This window comes from Leptinotarsa decemlineata, unplaced genomic scaffold (assembly GCF_025532065.1).
Source record: "Leptinotarsa decemlineata unplaced genomic scaffold, Ldec_3_MD MMD2_tig00000010_RagTag_RagTag, whole genome shotgun sequence".
NCBI lineage: Eukaryota > Metazoa > Arthropoda > Insecta > Coleoptera > Chrysomelidae > Leptinotarsa > Leptinotarsa decemlineata.
Window position 1 is genome coordinate 6,770,778 of NW_027412538.1, and position 19,294 is coordinate 6,790,071.

General features: G+C 36.0%; 1 protein-coding gene across 3 annotated transcripts in view; it reads left to right on the forward strand.

The window, feature by feature from the left end:
• LOC111507349 (nephrin) overlaps positions 1-19,294 on the forward strand; it is an 862,168-nt gene that overhangs the window by 480,561 nt on the left and 362,313 nt on the right. For all 3 annotated transcript variants that reach the window (XM_074171299.1, XM_074171300.1, XM_074171301.1), the window contains exons 4-5: positions 15,423-15,536; positions 15,779-15,982. In XM_074171299.1, the coding sequence (XP_074027400.1) occupies positions 15,423-15,536; positions 15,779-15,982 (318 nt within the window). The remainder of the gene's footprint in view (positions 1-15,422; positions 15,537-15,778; positions 15,983-19,294) is intronic.

The window sequence follows — 19,294 nt, forward strand, 5'->3', positions numbered from 1 at the left end:
AATAACGTTTTCACTCGAATTGAAAATGTCTTATTAGGTATACCAATTAGTTTCGGTTGAGATATTGAAATTTCTGTATCTGTATCTAAATTGTTGGTTTTCAAGGTGGAATTTGATTTGGAAGATTTTTGTCTTCATACACTGATATCTGTTCATTGTGACAAAATTGTTAAGGCTTTCGTGGTCGATATTTTTAGTATCACAATTTTTTGGGTTTGACGGGAGTCGATTTTTTGGATTTTTTTCCTGACGTTTCGCTGGCGCGAATGGCTAGCCTTTTCAGAGGTTTATACTATCCGAGTCAATATCTCCTATGACTGGATATCACGGGAGTCAGCAGCCTCATTGCCTCCCAAGTCAGTATGGCCAGGAATCCAGACCAGAGACAAGCTATTGAGTTTTCCTATCGAGGAGAGTCGTTTTTGATAATTTGCTACCCATTATACTAATTCAGACGTTGCTCGGTAGGAACCAAAAGCTTACGACACTTGACTGTCCGAGAATATTTTGATGCACTTGTGTATGAGATTGAATCCTTCCAAACTGTTTAAATCTGTTTAAAATCTGCAAACAATTCGAAAAGATGAAATTTCGCTTAAAAAACAGCCGCATAGGTTCCTAGGCAAGTTGATATCTCTGTCCACTGAAAACGACTGAAAACACCCACACCAGAACTTGAAGGTGTTTCAGATTCATCTGTGAATCAACAGCTATCTGCTCTTAATCTCTCCTTCCGGAGGATCCAGTCTTCTCTACTCGGGAACAGTACTTTATAAGGCAGTTGGTAGTTGACAGTTGGAGGCATAAAGTCAGAGGTCATTTCCAGAATACTGTGACTTCCAATGTCAACCAGCAGTCTGTTGTAATCGTCAATATATTGATTTGTGCAATTGGCAATGTGTACAACAAGTCTATATGCAGTCCATTTAGCCCCTCTCTCCAGGAAAAGTAGAAAGGAGGTAGATCTAGAAAGATCTCTATGGCCACGGAGGGTGTGGTATCGATGGCACCACTAATGGTCAGACAAGCCTGTAAGCCAGAGAGCTTCGCTTGAGCTGTTTTCTATGAAGCCTCTGGCCGCAAGGAATTGCTTCATAAATTATAATTGGTCTGACAATCATCACATAAATCCAATGGCTTCGTTTGAGACCTAAACCCCAAGTTTTACCACAAATCCTTCGACACGTCCATTGGGACAGACTGCCTTTGTGTTCAACTTTTTCCATGTGAGCGTTCCGTGTGATTTTTTTATCAAGGACATTGCCATTCACTTCCTTTCCGAATGGAATGACATCACCATTGAAGAAAAGTGACAATGAATCGTCAAATTTTCCCCTGCTGATGAAGGAGATTATCACAGTTCTGCTGGAGTTGACAGACATCGGCTTTCTCAGGCACCAACTGTTAAAACGTCCATCGTGCTTTAGAGGATATTACCAGCTACCCTTCCCAACGTGGACCTTGCCAAGATGACAAGGTCATTTGCATAGTCTTGCAGACTATGCAGAAGAGATCACAGAACGGAAGTATCCCACCTTGAGGACAGCCTCTGGTGACCCTAAACCTAATGGCCTCGCCTTGAAGAGTCCTAGTTGCAGTTTTGTTTACTAGCATGGCATAGATCCAGCCAGTTGTGGTTGATTCTATGTCTTTTCTAACCAGTGGTGATTCTATTGATATAGGTGAAGCTTTGTCAAATTCTTCTTCAATATCATGAAATATAACAACCGCATCTTCTTGTTGTCAAGGGATTGGGAAAACTCAAGAATGGTAACTCTTCGTTGTTTTTGATTCCATATGTACGAGTAGAATTGATATTTGAGGCTCTGTTGGTGAGAGTTGAAACGAATACAGCGGTAGCTTCTCATTGGTCAACTGGGTAATGACGAAAAGTGGAGGAATGCGGACAACTACGTCACGCCTACTTCGAGGTGTTCCACAAGGTTCCGATCGGAGGTCCAAAAAAACCCAGAATGAAGTTCCAAAAGAAAATACATGGGATTTTGGCTCAGAATTCTTGCAGCTATATAACTACTACCTCTGATTTCTTTGTATCAACAATTGCAAGTATATTGTCTACATATTGAATTCAAATCCGTAGACACTAATTTACTCATCTTTCGATTCCAATTCAACATAAGCAGATATGCTTAGTAGAAACAGTTGTTGAACTGGAAGCATAAAAATTATGTAAGCTCTCAGTGAGGAATAGAACAACAAATAAAGGACAACTATGAGAGTTTTGATTTTTTTCACGATTCTAGAAGAAATCACTCCGAATTGATATCTCGGAGTACCTATATAATTTCTCTTCAGAAGAATGAATGAATCATATAAAATTATCTCTACTATATTTTGAATTATGTCACATTATATATTCACATATTCAGTGGAATTAGCAATCATATAACTAGTATATTTACCAGTATATTCATATATTCATTAATCTGACTACTAATGAAACCATGACGTCCGAACTCATTAGCCAATTAACATCGTCTGTGTAATGAAGTGGAGAATATTCAAAAGCAATTTCGCGTTCCTACCTACTGAATTACCAGCGGCCATATTGAACAGCCGAAAGCAAGTTTCCGCATTTCATTTCACTGTATACGAGTCCTACCCTCATTGTTTCTATGGATATCATGAGGCCGGGAAATGAATTGATGTCAAGTACTTTTTATTAACACTTAGTTTAATGAATGACAAGTATTGAATATCATTAACAGATACTGTATACAACCATCAAGAAATTATTCGAAACAAAAGTGAATGTAACCAAAAAATTATTGAAATGAAAATTAGTAAAGGCATATGAATTGGGAAATGCACCTGTAAGTATAAAGTAGTAGAGGAATGTGAATGTTGCCAGTGAAAATGTTGACATAGTTGAAGCTGTTGATCAAAAATTCGAAATTTCTTACCAGTGGGTTACTGTGTATTGTTCTTTCCAAATCGTCCATGAAAATCTCTGCCAGAATAGGACTAAGTGGGTTTCCCATTATGAAACCTTTGCAAGATGAGTAAAACGTTTCATTGAATTGGAAGTAATTCTGTGACAAACACACCGTAAGCAAGTCTAATATTTCATTTTTCACTACCGGATTGGTAGAGTTTTTGTCCAATAGATTCTCCACCAAAGTAATCGTTTCATTCGGAGAGATACTGGGAAACAGATTCTCTACATTGAATGAAATCAATTTGGTATTATCCGAGAGTATAATATCTTGAATTTCATTAATCAAATGGTATGAATTCCTCAAACTGAATTTTGATTTGAAATTGGTGTGGTTTGGAATAATTGCAATAAGTTTTTCGGATATTTCAAGTGAAGGAGTTGTGACGAAAGAAACTACCGGTCTTATCAAGTTATCTTTGTGTAATTTAACCAATGAATACAATTTCGGTGGTTGTGTGTTCATGACTAACGATTGGAATTTTTCCTTTTCATCCAAGACACAATGAATATTTTTCAAAGTTTCTTTGGCTTCTTTCTGATATGAATGAGTGGGGTCGTTTCTGAGACTATCGTACCTGCCAGCATTTAGAAAGTCTTAAGTCTTCTCCACGTATTCATCTTTGTTCATGGCTATGACCGTTTTGCCTTCATCAGCTCGCGTAAAAACAATGTTTTCTTCTGCCTTAATGCATCTTATCAGATTTTGAAATTTCTACAGCAATATGTTTATTAGCCTAGCATGTCCCCATCAACGGTATCTGTATCAATTCCCAAAACTTCTAAATTTGTCTAATTTATGTTGGGTTCAATATTGTAATTGAGACCTTTTTCTAATAGACGAGTTTCCTATTCTGTGAAACTAGTGTTCGTGAGATTGACAAATTTGTCAAAGAACTCATGTTGTGAAAAAAGTACACTGTCTTTGGCCTTTTTCTTTTTCTTCGGTGGCTTGCTCCGAATTAAAACATCTAATTTCTTTTTCTGTGTTGAAAACTTCTCATGTATGATACCATTAACTTTATCACGAATATCCGAGTCTAGTACTTCAAATTCAATGTAGTGGAGTTTACACAACAGTTGTGTATGTATCACTTCAAGATATATGTTGGCCACGTCTCTTTTGCTGTACTGTATCTTTTTCTCCATTTCTATCTGTTTGATTTTTCCATCAGATGCAGCGTAGCTTATGTTATTGGTCTTCAATCGCACGAATCTCGGGAACACTTCTTCTTTTAAACATTGGTTGAAAAACCAAATGTTTTGATCTAAAATGGAACACTTTAGAAGTAACTCAAGGCCAAACAAGGCCATAAAGCCGATACTGGCTTTCTTCAATAATTGAAGAGAACTGGCCGATACTTGATGAAAATCCATATTAAAAACTAATCAATACAGTTTATTGTATGATTTCCACTATGAGGGTTTTATAAAAACCGCGACACGTGTTTCGCTATACAATAGCTTTTTCAAGCATAAACTGAGAGTTACTTCTAAATTACACCATTTTATACTATAACCCAGCACCTATTCGTCTACCTAAATAATAAATCTACCTGAAAAGGTCAGGTATCAATACATTTTTTGAAAGTCTAGCTGTAAATAAATCTAACTATTTTTACCTGCAAATGAACAGATTCAATAATGGCGAATTATTCAATTCAGTTTGATCGTTCATAAGATGTTGAAAGTTTTTCAATTTGTTTATTTCCATACTCTCCAACAGGTTAACTACAAATATTTCAGATTTTCTGCACAACAAAGGTGTAAATACTGCTTTCAAAACCAACAACAACTTGGGCATGTACATGCCCAAGTTGCCCATGCCCATAACAAAGATAAAAGTTCAGTTTCAGAAAAATCAGAAGTGTATAAATTATCGTGTGGATCATGTCCGATGTTTTATATAGGTCAAACTGGAAGAACGTTCAAAACCCGCATAAAGGAACACAAATATAGTTTTCAGAATGGAAAAATAAATTCCACATATGCCAGTCATTTAATCTGAGAGGGACATGAGTTCAACCATGGATACAAACCCTTCCATTTCCAGAAGGAAGGTTTGAAACTTAACCTGTTGGAGAGTATGGAAGTAAACAAATTCAAATATTCTCAACATCTTATGGACGATCAAACTGAATTGAATAATTCTCCATTAGCGAAACACGTGTCGCGGTTTTTGTAAAACCCTTATAGTGAAAATCATACAATAAACTGTATTGATTAGTTTTTAATATGGATTTTCATCAAGTATTGGCCAGTTCTATTCAATTATTATTTCAGTATTTCAAAAACATCTCTGATTATTTTCCACAAGCGAATCATTACGAGAGTGGCTTTCACACTTTCGAATATCGGCTTGAAGTTGAGTTCTACTATCACTTCACATTTTTTCCTCCATAGCCTAGTGGAAGGATGGGCAGAACATATTTGCCAAAAACTACACACAATCACGGAGTCATCAACGGGAGCCAAGTGCAAATTTATAGTTTCACTTAGGAGACCTACCATGTTCAGGTAACAACTCAAGTGACCACGTAGACAGCTACAGTTATCTGCGTGACATCCGGGTCTGAAATATAACCTGGAACCACAAATGTCCATTTGGCTCATGGTGCATGTGGTGCAGTTTTCGGCAAACAAGTATTGCCCATCCTTGCACTTGGCTGCACCACGCAAAAAGGTCAACAGCCAGAAAGAAGTTTCACCGGTTTACCGCAGATACGTCTGGATTTTTGTATTCGACGTCTCCGCTCCCATGGTGGAGCCATTTTTAAGAATTTGAAGTGACTTGACGTAGGGGCCTCAATCTGCCCACTCTCCAGGTTCTGTCATGACTTCTCTCTGAGGTCTCAATCTGCCTACTTCTTAGATTGAACTGAGGTGTCGATGGGTGTTCGTTGGTATTTGTATCGGCGCAAGCTACTGATGTGGAAATGTGAAGGCGGGGCTTCGGGTGATTACCATCACCGGACGTCTTGGTGGTAGGTAAGCTTCGGAAAATTAGGGGTTTCCAGGCAGTTGGAAGTCGTTGACCGTCATCAGGTTTGTTCAGGCAGAAAGGTCGCTTTTCTATTTCGATGGCCTCGCGAATTATCCGAGGGTTTTCGCTGTGGTGATGGTCTTAGTGTTCGCAAAGTCTATGTTGTGTCCTGTCTCTCGATAATGTTTGGACAGAGCTGATGATGGGTCTGACTTTCGGACAGCAAGTTGATGTTCATATACTCTACTTGTCACACGTCTGTAGGTCTGGCTTAGGCCAGACCAGACACAACAAATATATCGAAAAAATTCAATCAATGGGTTTTTATAAATGACTTCTACTTGACTGCAAACCTCAGAATTAATAAATTGTTAACATATTTGTTTTGACTCTTGTTCTAACCGAAATATCCGAAAGATTCCTATTTTCAGCTGTTTTCCAATTGCAAGCTTCCCTGTGATAATTTCCATGTAATCGACCGATTTTCGGAATGGCTACGCACAAGGGGCATAAAGCGCGGCGGGCGTTTTTCGCGAGCGCGACAAATAGATGGATCGAGATGAGAAATGGGTCGGAACTAAGCGAGTTTCAGCAATTCTCGTAAATCAGAATTAATGCCGAAATAAATTTCAACGAACACTTCGAATCATTTACGTCAACAGGACGTTGTTACTAACAAATACTAAGGGGGAAAAGGGCCATCGCCGTTAGATTGGAGTTTTTGTGTGAAACCTAAAGGAATGGTTAATTTGTGTTTCATTTCAAAATTCGATCTATGCTGGAATATGAAAAAGTTGATTTAGAAAATGTTACTTTGTAACACTTTGACAACTCGTATGTCAGATGAAACCAATGAGAATAAATGTAACCTCATTTGACAGGTTTTTCAATTCTGTATCTAATACTCTGATATTCGTGTTGTTACAACGATGAGTCAGGAAAAAATTGAATTCCGAACTAGACAGTTAAACTAAACAGCAAAATTAACTTCATATAAAATATGAAACACCATCAACAATGGTATTATGGAGCTTCTGATACTTACATTCCGTAGAATATCTATCTATCATAAATCATTCACAGAAACTTGAAGCGTTTCTAACTCCCATAGACTGAAGTCCAGTGGAGTCAAATTGGGGGATCTTTGTGGCCCGAAAAGTTTATATCGAGAAACTGTCGCACTGGCACCACAAAATGGGAAAAAGATCCATTTCGTCGAAAAAAAACTACTTCACTTTGCAAAAAGGATCTTGTTGGATGGCATTGTAAATGTTTCATTCAACTTGAGTAATTAGCGAATTGAAATACTCTTCATATTCAGGTTTGTTTCCAAAGAGAACGGTCCTATTGCCCAGACTATCTGCCTAGAGATTCAGTTTTTGGGGATATAGGGTGTGAATAGGGCGTATCACATTAGGATTTGAATCACTCCTTTACCATAAATATCAACGATGTAATTAGCCATTCAGGTTCAGATAGAAGTTACATTCTCATTTTTTTCAAAAACTACACCTCACGATTTGATCTTCAAATCGTGAGGTGTAGTTTTTGAAATAACTATGGATATTCATCAAGTATGTGGCCTAACTACAGCATCAATGTCTTCATTATTGACGATCCTAAATGACCATGTTACCTGATATTGACGGTATCAGTTTCCATATATTCATGATATTAATTTCGATACGCTTACATTTCTGCTCGGCCCATTCATAAACAGTGTCCTTGGCAGATTTTTCATGTTCGTAGTCGAAACGTACTCTCCGTTCTTGAAGTGTACACACCAATTTTTATGAAACAAAAAAATTATTTGGTCGCAAAGGGGTATACACGGTGATCTGCTAAGATGGTTTCAGTCGTATATTACAAATACGTCTCAGGCATTCACTCTGGGAAAACTAATTTCCAGAATCATTAATATTACTTCCGGAGTCCCTCAAGGCTCCTATCTGGACCCATCCTCTTCAACATTTATATTAACGATATATTCACTCCTCATTCAGAATGACATCAATAATCTTGTGAAATTCTGCGAGAAAAACTCTTGGATTTCTGATCAGGACTTGATACTAACTCTATTCGTATACTTCACATGACTTATGTAAATAGCCAGCTCAGTTCTGCTTCAGTTATTTAGAACCCCCTGTATATCACATATATTAATAGACTTGAATCTTTATAAAGCAAATTCGTCACTAATATCAATAGAAAATTCTTTCATAATCTCAAAGACTCATTACAAATTCAAAAACAACTCAATCTGATATTTTTAGCGGATAGAGGCCAAATAGCTGATATTGAGTTCCGATATGAAATAATAAATGATTGTTTTGACGGCAGTTCTATATTGAACCAACTAATGATTAATGTACCTCTGTATAATACCAGAGGATTATGTTTATTCCAAACGAATCGAAGTAAAACCAATTACTATTTGAATTCTCCCCTGAATAGATATTGTCAATCCTACAACTCTATATCCAAATCAATAGAAATTGACATCTTTTCTAATTCCCTCGCAACCTTCACCACGTGTCTCAAACGTTCATACAATCACCATTTTCATATCTAACTACTATAATTTGCACTGCACTTGATTATTAATTGTTCATAACACGATATTGCATATTATTGATAACAATCCATTATTGTTATTTTCACCTCATCATTTGTGAATACTCGTTTTGGGTTTGTCCCGTTTTGTATTCCACTGAAAATAAATTAATAAAATAAATAAATCAGATAATAGTCACACTATTTCAGAATAATTTTCACATAAACATCGAAAACTTCAGCAGTAACTATGACAGAATTTAGTACCATACGAGGTCTATTCGAAAAAAAAAGGTAAATATTGAAATTTTGCGGACTACATACATTCTATTAGCGATTTTTTATGTTGAATACACTCGTTTTGAACGTATGTTCAAGAATTGATTGAAGAATTTGCATCAAAAGTTGAATAAGAATGGAATTAGGTATTCAAAAATACTTGAAATGTTGACAGTTGCATATGGTGACTGTACTCTGAGTCGAAAAATGTTTACAAGTGGTACAATGCTGAGAAGTTGTGGATCACGACGCTCGCTGTTGATGTGCCCCAGCACATCAACAACCGATGGAAATATTAAGAAAGTGAAGGAAATTGTTAGGGAGAAACATCGAATTACTAGTAGATAAGTTGCTGAAGATTTCGACTCCTCGGTTGGCTCATGCCATGCAAGTTTTTCGAAAATTTTGAAGTGAATTCAAATCACTTGATGAAGCTACTGTGTTAGCAAATCATGTTGTATTAGCAAAACATGATATATATTTTTCAAATAAAGTTTGTGAAGATCAAATCGTGAAGTGCAGTTTTATAAATTACTATGGATCTTCATCAAGTAACGGTCGAATCAATCAGAAAATCTCATTCTTTTAATGACATGTAACAATTGTTCATCCCATCTCAAATGGCGGTTAATAACTACACCCAAATATTCTATGGATGTTGTTTCCTCAATAGTGGGACAATTACAGAATAACCGGTTTGCGCAACTAGGTTTATGTAGATACAATTCGATATTGCTTGGCTGAGTACTCAAATTCAGTGATAAAGTCATGAATTTAGTTTTTTTGACATTCAAATTAAGTAAATTATCATTTAACCACATCAGTACTTTTTTCAGTTCTACTTCTGCAGTGTGTTGAACATCATGTCATGTTTCACCTTTTAATATTGAGGCTGTGTCATCAGCATAGCAAACTATGTGCCCCTGAAAATCTCTGATCTGTGTAATACTGTTTATGTAAGCAACGAACAGAATTGGTCCCAAAACTGTTCCCTGAGGCACACCAACAGATATATTCAAGTGCTCACTGATTTCATTACCGACTTTTACTCTCTGTGTCATGTAACATAGAAACCAAAGCCCAATCGTCCCAATGCAAAACCTCCGGAGAACCAAGATCAAAAAGAGTACACCAAGTTCGATCAAATATCAAGATTTTGGTCACTGTTTTCTTCGGTTACCATGACGTAGTTCGTCTTACGATCAATGAGGAGTATAATCTCGAAATTATGTGCCGCAAATATGAAGAAAACATCCGGTATGGTGGAAAATCAAACGTCATTGCTTGTTCGTGATTTCTGGGACAAAACCAACACTGTAATCATACCTCATCCACCGTATTCATCAGATTTGCACCTCTGCGACTTTGTCTGTTTTCAAGATTGAAGAGATCCACGAATATTTTTACAGAAAAATTAAAATCCACCCAAGTTTTTGGACAGACCTTCTAAAAATGTTTCACCGTGAATTTTCATTTCAATCATTTTCACTAATGTCATTCAATATTGCTCAAATTGAACATTTCAGATAGTGAATTTATATGTTCGATCTGAATTTTCAATTTGGAATTGAATAACAACTCATAAGACTGTTTTGTTTTTTGCCATTGCTCATACTCATGATTTTATTATATAATACCTGGATACAGAATTGAGTACCTTTCAAATAAGATGTCACACGATTCTTATTTCGATTCGAAATTTCTGATATGAGTGTTGTTAAGGGATGTATGGTTGACAAGAAGTTTATTTTTACTTAGAAATATATCACCCTGAGAAATGAAATTGACGTATTTTACTATTGTTTTACAGTCTAAATATTTAATGACTTTTTGAGTGGCGCGTTATTACTGAAATGCACTTTTATTTATGAAAAATTTCATATTTGAGTCGTGAATGGCCCGTGCTAATCCTGGTTGAGTCTTTACTTATTTTAGGAACCGTGTTAGGAATCACACGTTAAAAGGTAAGACTTCGTTAATCCTTAGCTCGCACAAGTTTCTCAACTTCTGAGAGTTGCTGTTCGTATGGGGGCGGCAGCTAATTAACGGAAAAACAGATTTTAAACAGATTTTTATTTTATCAAGGAGAATTTTTCAAATATTTGTGACATTCATAGGAAACGAAAAATACTCAACAAAAAAGAGTATCCTGTGATAAAGGCATTGAAGGGATAGATCTTTCACAAGGGCTTATTAGATTCAGTTGAATCTTTTGTTTGATACTACCTAGAAAGTGATATGGACAAATAACATAAAACATGTAGCTCGTTCAACTACGAATGATGTTCACATGATCAAACACATAAATAGAAAAACACATTTCACTCAGAAACACCTCCGTGTTTACAAGGTTTCGGCTGAATAATTCATTCCACCTGCGCCACTTTCGTTACTTTCACTATAAATAGCGTAATCTCGTTCATAACTCAGAAAAGTGTGTTCCCTTTATCGCATTTCTAGCTGTTCTGGGGTAATTTAGGATTAAGGGTTTTCTCTTAATAACCTACGCATTATTTAAGATCCAACTAAAAGGCTCGTGAAGGGTATCCGCAAAAATAAATTCGTAAAAGCTTATTTCTTGATGTCATTCACCAGTACTTTCATAAAAAATGTGTTTATATGATATGTTAGAATTTCACTTCGTCTCAAAATGAACAAGTAGCATTTCGCTAAGATTAACTTCTTCCCATCTCAAAATAGATCTTTCATTTATTCTTGAAGGTATATTTGGTGGAATAGATTACGTCTATATTCATTGAATGATGACTATTCAGAATATTATATTTTTCAATCGTCTCGGTTCTGAATAACACTGTGAAACATTGCTTTATGTATTATAAATTCCGGCAAGAATGCAAAGTCTCTCAAGCATCAACAGCAAGCACACCAATACAGACCAGTACCTTCATTTTGGAATTTAGATTTATCGGTATTTATTATAGTGGAAGTAATAACAATTCATATATAGATATCTTATAGTCACAAAAAAAAGAATCATTGTTCCTGCATAAAATAATATGCGATTAAAAAATACTGATAGCATAGATAATTTTTTGGTGAAGGAATGTTTGGGCTTACTACAGAAAAAATGTGGAAATTTTCAGAAACAAGAAAGTAATGAATTTCAAACGAATTAACTCCATACAAAGATGTATAAATCATGCAAATGAGTAACTTTCAGGCACAAACTGAAAGAAAAGCTATTACGAAGCAGCTACTTTCATATCAACATTGAATTCCCCAATATGAAACACTTTCGAAACACATCTGTTAATCAGCTGTCGCCCCCATACGAACGACAACTCTCAGAAGTTGAGAAACTTGTGCGAGCTAAGGACTAACGAGGTCTTACCTTTTAACGTGTGATTCCTAACATACATTTATATTTCATTAGTTCGGATTTACATTGTCTAATATAATATAAATTGATTCGAAATCCCTGAAAGAAACTGTGAACAATTGTGAAAAATCAAAAACACAATTTCATTAAGCAAAAAACTGAAATGACAATGAAATAAAATACAAGCAACAACCAAAAAATAAAAATAAAACTTGAAAATTGAAAAAAGAAAGAAAAAAAGAAAGGAAAATTAAAAATTACCGGATTCCAAACCAAGTTACGTCACGACGTTTCGATTGTCAATAGTCCTCGGGTGATAACTGGACTTATTCCTCTGACCGTTTGGAGGGAGTTGGTCGTGTTCCGCTTGATTAGAGGTTTTCATATGATACGTATATCTACGGTAACTTGGCTTAATGCGTTGTTGGACAACATGTATGCGGCTTCTTTGAATTTTTTTCCTAAAGCAGTGTTTCTCCTTGTGGATGATTTAACTTTGAGCACACTTGATGTTATGTTGATGAGTTCAAACATTCCTGATTTGCTGATTTCTCCTCGCTGTGTATGTTTCTTGTGCTCGGCAATGCGAACTTTCAATAGTCTCTTAGTTTCACCGATACATGATTCTCCGCACTCGCAGGGTATCCAGCAAATGCAATTCTTGGAAACGCAGTTCGCGTTGGGTGGCCTGGTTTTTGTGAAGCTGCTATGGATAGTGTTCCCAGATCTGGAGCAAGTTCTGATGTTATACTTGGACCCAATCTTTTTTATCCTTTCCGACAATCCTCTGATGTAGGGAAGTACAAGGAGCGGTTGTGGCGGCTTCTCTTCCTTCTGGAGCTTTTGCTGTCTTCTAGCTGAAGCCTGTTCCACCATCACTTTGGAGTAGCCATTCCGTTGAATGATTTCTCTCTCAGTTGTTTGATGTTGGTTGGATTCAGATACTGCCTCTGTGAGTGGGTTTTCGATATACAGACGTTTCCCATTTAGTGTCGATCACCTTCACCAATACGTCTAAGAATGGCAATTCATTGTGGACTTTCTTCTTCATTGTGAAAGTGATGGAAAGACTTATGTTGTTGATGTGCTTCAGGAAGGTGTCTAGTTCTTCATTTCCATGGTTCCATATTATGAAGGTTTCGTCCACGTATCTCAACCAGACTCAGGGCTTCTTGTGGGTTTCTTCAATGGCCAGAGTTTCAAGCCACTCCATATATATATTTACAGATTCTTTCAGGAATTTGAAATCAATTTACATATATGATATTAGACAATGGAAGTCAGAACTAATGAAATGCACCACGAAACATTGTCAACCACCTTCAAACAAACATACTTTTATGTGAACACTGAATTATACAAAAACCGCCTCTCTCTACTCAGCTTGTATTCCAAACATTCGTTATGAAATTGAATCAGATATCATTCATAGCATTGCTACACAATATAGTAAATGAATGAGGTGGAATTTTAGTCACATGGAACACTATCATCCTTACTGTTTCGGCGTAAGACATTTGCCATACAGCCTCGTCAGCACCAAATCTGAATAACATTGTGAAAAGAAGCAATGAATTTATTCATGAAATTACGACTTTTCGTTACGTCTGCTCATATCGTCGATGACAGTACGTAATGACATTCATTCGCTTATTTGATTGAATCCCAGCCATGGGAGTCTTGTTTGAATTGAAAGAAGTGTATTTTAAGAATTCATTTTTGTAATTTCCAATCATAGAGACATATAAAAAAAGTAATACCTACAAATTATGAAATTATGAAGCAACGACAAAAATTAACTGGCGCTCCGGAGCAACTTGATTGGATTCTAGTGACGTATTTGCTTTTTCAGCTTCATCTGAAGATCCTAATCTGCCATTATCCTCTATTTCATAGAATAAAATGTACGAATATATACGGAATATTGTCAGAATATTTAGTGACACGACGATTGTCAAACTCAAATAAGTCCGTTTCATCTTTGACCAGTGCGTAGTAATCACCAGAATCATCGCCAGAATCACAGTGAACAATAACTGCATGAAGATTCATCTATTTCGAACCTTCGTAAGAGTTTGGTGCTTACGTCAGAGGTTGAGTCATGTTTCAAGAACATCAGTTTCATTATTAGATTGACTGGTGCCTCAACTATACTTGGTGTACTATAATAGTCAGTTAGTTTGGCGCATACTTGGCAACACAGTTGATCAGCACCCGTTTAAAGTTCTATTTTCAGATGATTCAACAATAAGCGTTGCACTGAATGGTAATCAGGAGAAATTGATTTTCGAAAAAAAAAAGGTTTTGGGTTTCTCCTTCTCCATCTTCATTCAAAAGAAGTAAGTTTCAGACACAAACTGGAAGGAAAGCTCTCTCGAAACAGCTACTTTTATATACACGAAAGAAAAATAATTTCGACACAAATACTTTTATATGAATAATGAATTATGCAAAAAACATTTTCAGAAACAACACTTCATGATTTGATCTCCACAAAATTTGTGGGAATCAAATCGTGAGGTGTAGTTTTTGAAATTTTTATGGATCTTCATCAAGTAACGGCCGAATCAATCAGAAAAAAAAATGCAAAAAAACACAGTTTGTATTGTTTCTTTCCTTCACACATTATTTCGTATAAATATGGAGAAGTATATAGAAAGCCAACACCTTCCTTCCCCAAAAATCAATTTGTCCTGAAAATATAACCTTTCCAATCTAAACATAGATTTCATTTTTTGAAATACATTTTTGAAGAGGTTAATGTTTTTCCTCTATTTTTTGGCTATGTAACCTTTTACAATCCAAAATATGAACAGTGCTAAATCAATAAAGAGTCTACTGAAGTGTATTGAAGTCTACCAGAAGTCAATGCGTTATATGAACTAATTAGGCAGGAATTTGTGTTCGTAAATTTTGCCTACAAATTTGAAGAACTGATATTTCTATACTCCTTTACACTCGGAGGATACTTATCTGATGCAGTAGTAGAATTTTTTGGCACAACAAGTTCCAAACCACGCCGCGACCGAAACGATTTTTCTTTTGTCCTACGGCCTATCAATAATTTTCCTCATTTCTGTCGAGTACCTAGATCAATATCAATTTGTGAAAACACTTCAAGATTAATAAGCAGACATGGCAGTTTCTTATGTACTCCAGCCTTTATTAGTCAATACTTTTGTACCCAATCTTGAACCTAAGTTGCATGTAAAGTATCCATAATATATGAATAAAATTGAGAAATCATTTTGAGTACAGGACATGAATTTTAATTCTGTTTTCAATGTCAAATGTAGTGTTCCTTGTTTCAGTTCCGCCAGAGAAATTGAGCGTTCTAGACGAGACTGGCGTCCATATACAGAACTACATTCTCGGACCCTACAACGAAGGATCGTCCATTAATATTACTTGTGTCGCCACGGGAGGTAAGATAATACAGTAATTCCTCTTGAACATACCACTTTTCTATCCACTATGAATTGGGTATGACAAGTAACTCAGTTATATTATAGAATACAAGGGTTCGTATTTCAGCTGGTAAATCAAAAAGGTCATCTTGCAGAGACCACTTTAAGAATTTAAAGGTTTTAACATCACCGGCATTGGTTACTTACGAGTTCTGTTTGTACTTATATCTTTTGTGCTTGTATTTTTTTGTTGCTTCCAGGTCGTCCTCCTCCCAGAGTAACATGGTGGCAAGAGAATGCCCTGCTTGACGACTCGTTCGAGTACCTTTCAGAAAGACGAATACGCAATATCCTGCACATCGATAAGCTAGAACGAAAACATTTGCACACTGTGTTCACCTGCCAAGCATCCAACAATAATCTGGTTACGCCGATTTCCAGCTCAGTTACTCTCGACATAAACCGTAAGTTTGTGAAATTTATTATGAAGGAATGTTGCCAAGTTTCCGATTAGTTATATATTCCGGGTGAAAATAAGTTTTCACCTCGGTAGAACCGGAAAAGCGGTCGGTATATCAATCTAGCGATAACATTTCGACGGAGAAGAAAACTTTTAAATTTGCCGGGTGTCTGAAACTGAAAAAATTCGTACCTACAGTGGAAAAAACATTATTTCTTCAAAAATGGTAAAGAACTTGGCCCATTCATTGTATCTGAATTGCAAATCTATAATTGATTTCTTTACCCTCATTCATCGGTCATTACCGTTATTCTTCTATCAGGGGGCGATTACTTCAATAAAATTTGAGTTCATTATCAAATTCGCATTCATTTTCATCTCAAGTTTTTCAATATGAAAATTATAGTAAATCAGTCACCATGCATTCTTCAGTTCTTCCTCCAACTCATTATTTTCCAAGAGGCTCTCCTCATTGAATACATAAAACCTATAAATAGTGGGGGGTAATATAATATTTTTGTTCAGATAATCAATCATTTTTTTCATATAAATCCTGAAATTTATAGTGTGAATGTTGATTATACTGAGAACAATTTCAAGGGTTCAATATTTCAGTTTCTTGCAACTTTCACGTTCAGAAAAGTTTATTTTTTCAAATTATTAGCTGCGAGATTTGAGTGTGTTAATAGCTTATTTCATTTTTTCAAGGACAAAACACGAGTACTACAGGAAACTCTTTAAGGCGCTCTAAGAGCGGTGCCTATGCGAAAGTAGCGGTTCACGTTGGATGTGAATCGCTGGAGATTGAATTCATTCGGAAAAACGTTCTTTGGAAGTTCATTCCACATAGACGAAGTTCTCCAAATGAAAGAGTTCTCAAACAATGAAGTTCGAAGTGTTCTGAGTTGAACCTCAAAACGATGAGCAGCCACAGTCCGTCGCGTATTTCTGGTATGTACTGCTTTTGGTGTAATGGAATGTGCCAAATCACTTGAACATCTCCCGTGAATGTATCTATAAAAGAGTGACAAATCTCCAACCTTTCTTCGATGTTTCAGTCTATCAAGGTTGCAAATGATGCTCGTGTCTCCAATCAGACGAATGGCACTTTTCTGGATGGAATCCAGAACAATACTACAAAGAATATCTGATCTGAGCTTTGTGAAGCATCAGAGTTTGCGGAGGTGTGTACAGTTTTCTGGTTCGGAACAGTGTTCCAAACTTTTGAGAAGCAGCCTTGACAATTCCAGCGGCATGATTGTGACAAGACATATTGGTGTCCATTTCAACCCCCAACAAATGTATCGAAGCAGAAAACGGATTTCTTTGTTGTCACATTATTATATCCGGTTCGGAGACGTTTACCGTTTTGGAGAAAGCCGATGCCTAGGTTTTGGTGGCATTGATTCGAACCTGATTACTTTCACTCCAATACAAAATCACCTCTAGATCCACATCAAGATATGCAACCTCCTGCTGCCGGTGAAGATTTGCCTCCGTAGTCGATGTCCTGGAATCAAAATGGAACGACGAGACAAGTGTGCTGTCCTCAGCAAAGCAATATATTGGATACTTGGTTTTTTCCATGGTCGTTTGATATACAATAATATGACGTTTGGAGACGATATGGATTCCTAAGGAACACCAGCGTTGATGGTCACTAAGGCAGATATGTCTATATCATCACAGACTTGAACATCACCATGTCTCCTAGTCGATACGTTATATCAGAAGAAATATTTTTTTTTAGAAATGAATCTCGAGTTGCTTCAGATCAATGCTCAATGAAGATCGATAACTGTTCTGTTTAAAATCTGTTTTCTGTTTAAAATCTGTTTTTCCGCTAACCAGCTGTCGCACCCCTACGAACGACAATCCTCAGAAGTCGAAACTTGTGCGAGCTAAGGATTATCGAGGTCTTACCTTTTAACGTGTGATTCCTAACACTGTACTTGTAAATTCAAAGGAATATAGTTCAAGTCGCGATACATTTTTGGGAAACAAAGGTTCTCGCTCTCTATATTTTTTGTTCGAGGCTGGAGAAGTAGAAAACAGAATATTTTTTCCATAAACGTACTTAGTTTTCAATGGGACTTCATGGGACTATTCATATAAGAAACTTATATTTGTCGTATGAATTATCAGGGTTCCTTTCAGTAAATTACAAGTTTGAGAAAGTTTTGCAAAAAAAAGATTCATTTATTTCATATTCAGTGAATACTGGTTTGAATTTACCACTTATTGAAATATGACGTTGACTCGTAGAACACCTGCTAGGAAAAACTGATTTGACTACTAACGAAAAGACTCATATCTGAGCAACAAAGAAAGGAAAAATTGCTTTCTACAAGTAGATATTGAATTCACATTACACCTGAGAATGAAATTCAATGCATGCTTTTATAAGCAATATCGGAAAAAATCAGAAAGTATTCATGCAAAGATAATTGATAAAAACAGAAACAACATCGGTCTGAATTCAATATTTCACCATCGAATTCTCATTTGAACTATGTAAATATTGATTGAAGTATTTTCTTATACTCTTATATTCGGTATAACTTCCATGCAAAATTGAGTTTTGTTCAAACACAGCCAATTTCGGCATGAAATCACATGCGATACGCAGTTATAAACTGTGTTTGGACATGCACATAATTGGAATCGAATTACAGTTGGAAAACGGCAAGGTATTACTCACAAATGATTGAAAAAATTATATGCAGGCAAATTGGTATTTTTGATTTCAGAATACATTCGAATACTCACCATTTGGAAACTTTCCCATGTTCACCAGAAAATGGATATTTGAATAGAACTTCATAAAACTCATTAATACAGTTTATAGTATGATTTCCACTATAAAGGGTTTACAAAAACCGCGACACGTGTTTCGCTATACAATAGCTTAAATGAGTGGCATATGTGGAGTTTATTTTTCCATTATGAAAACTATTTCGGTGTTCTAAGATCTTGAATTTCATCAATTATCTCCACCGTTCTATCACATTCACTATGGAGTTGGAAAAGGGCGACTCTATTAATCTTTTGGACGACAATAACGAAAGTTATCAATAAACATGATTTTTCAATTTATCGTAAACCAGCACATAGAGATATTATTATTCATAATTCGTCCACCCACCTGTGTCAGCACAAAGTAGCAGCATTTAACAGTATAATAATAATAATAAACGACTTTATTGCTTCCATATATCGAATCAAAAGAATACATATATAATGTGAATTTGGCCCAAAGCAGAAGGCGAAGTTCAGTTTATAAGATGATATAAAACCAGCTAATGAACTGTTTTTC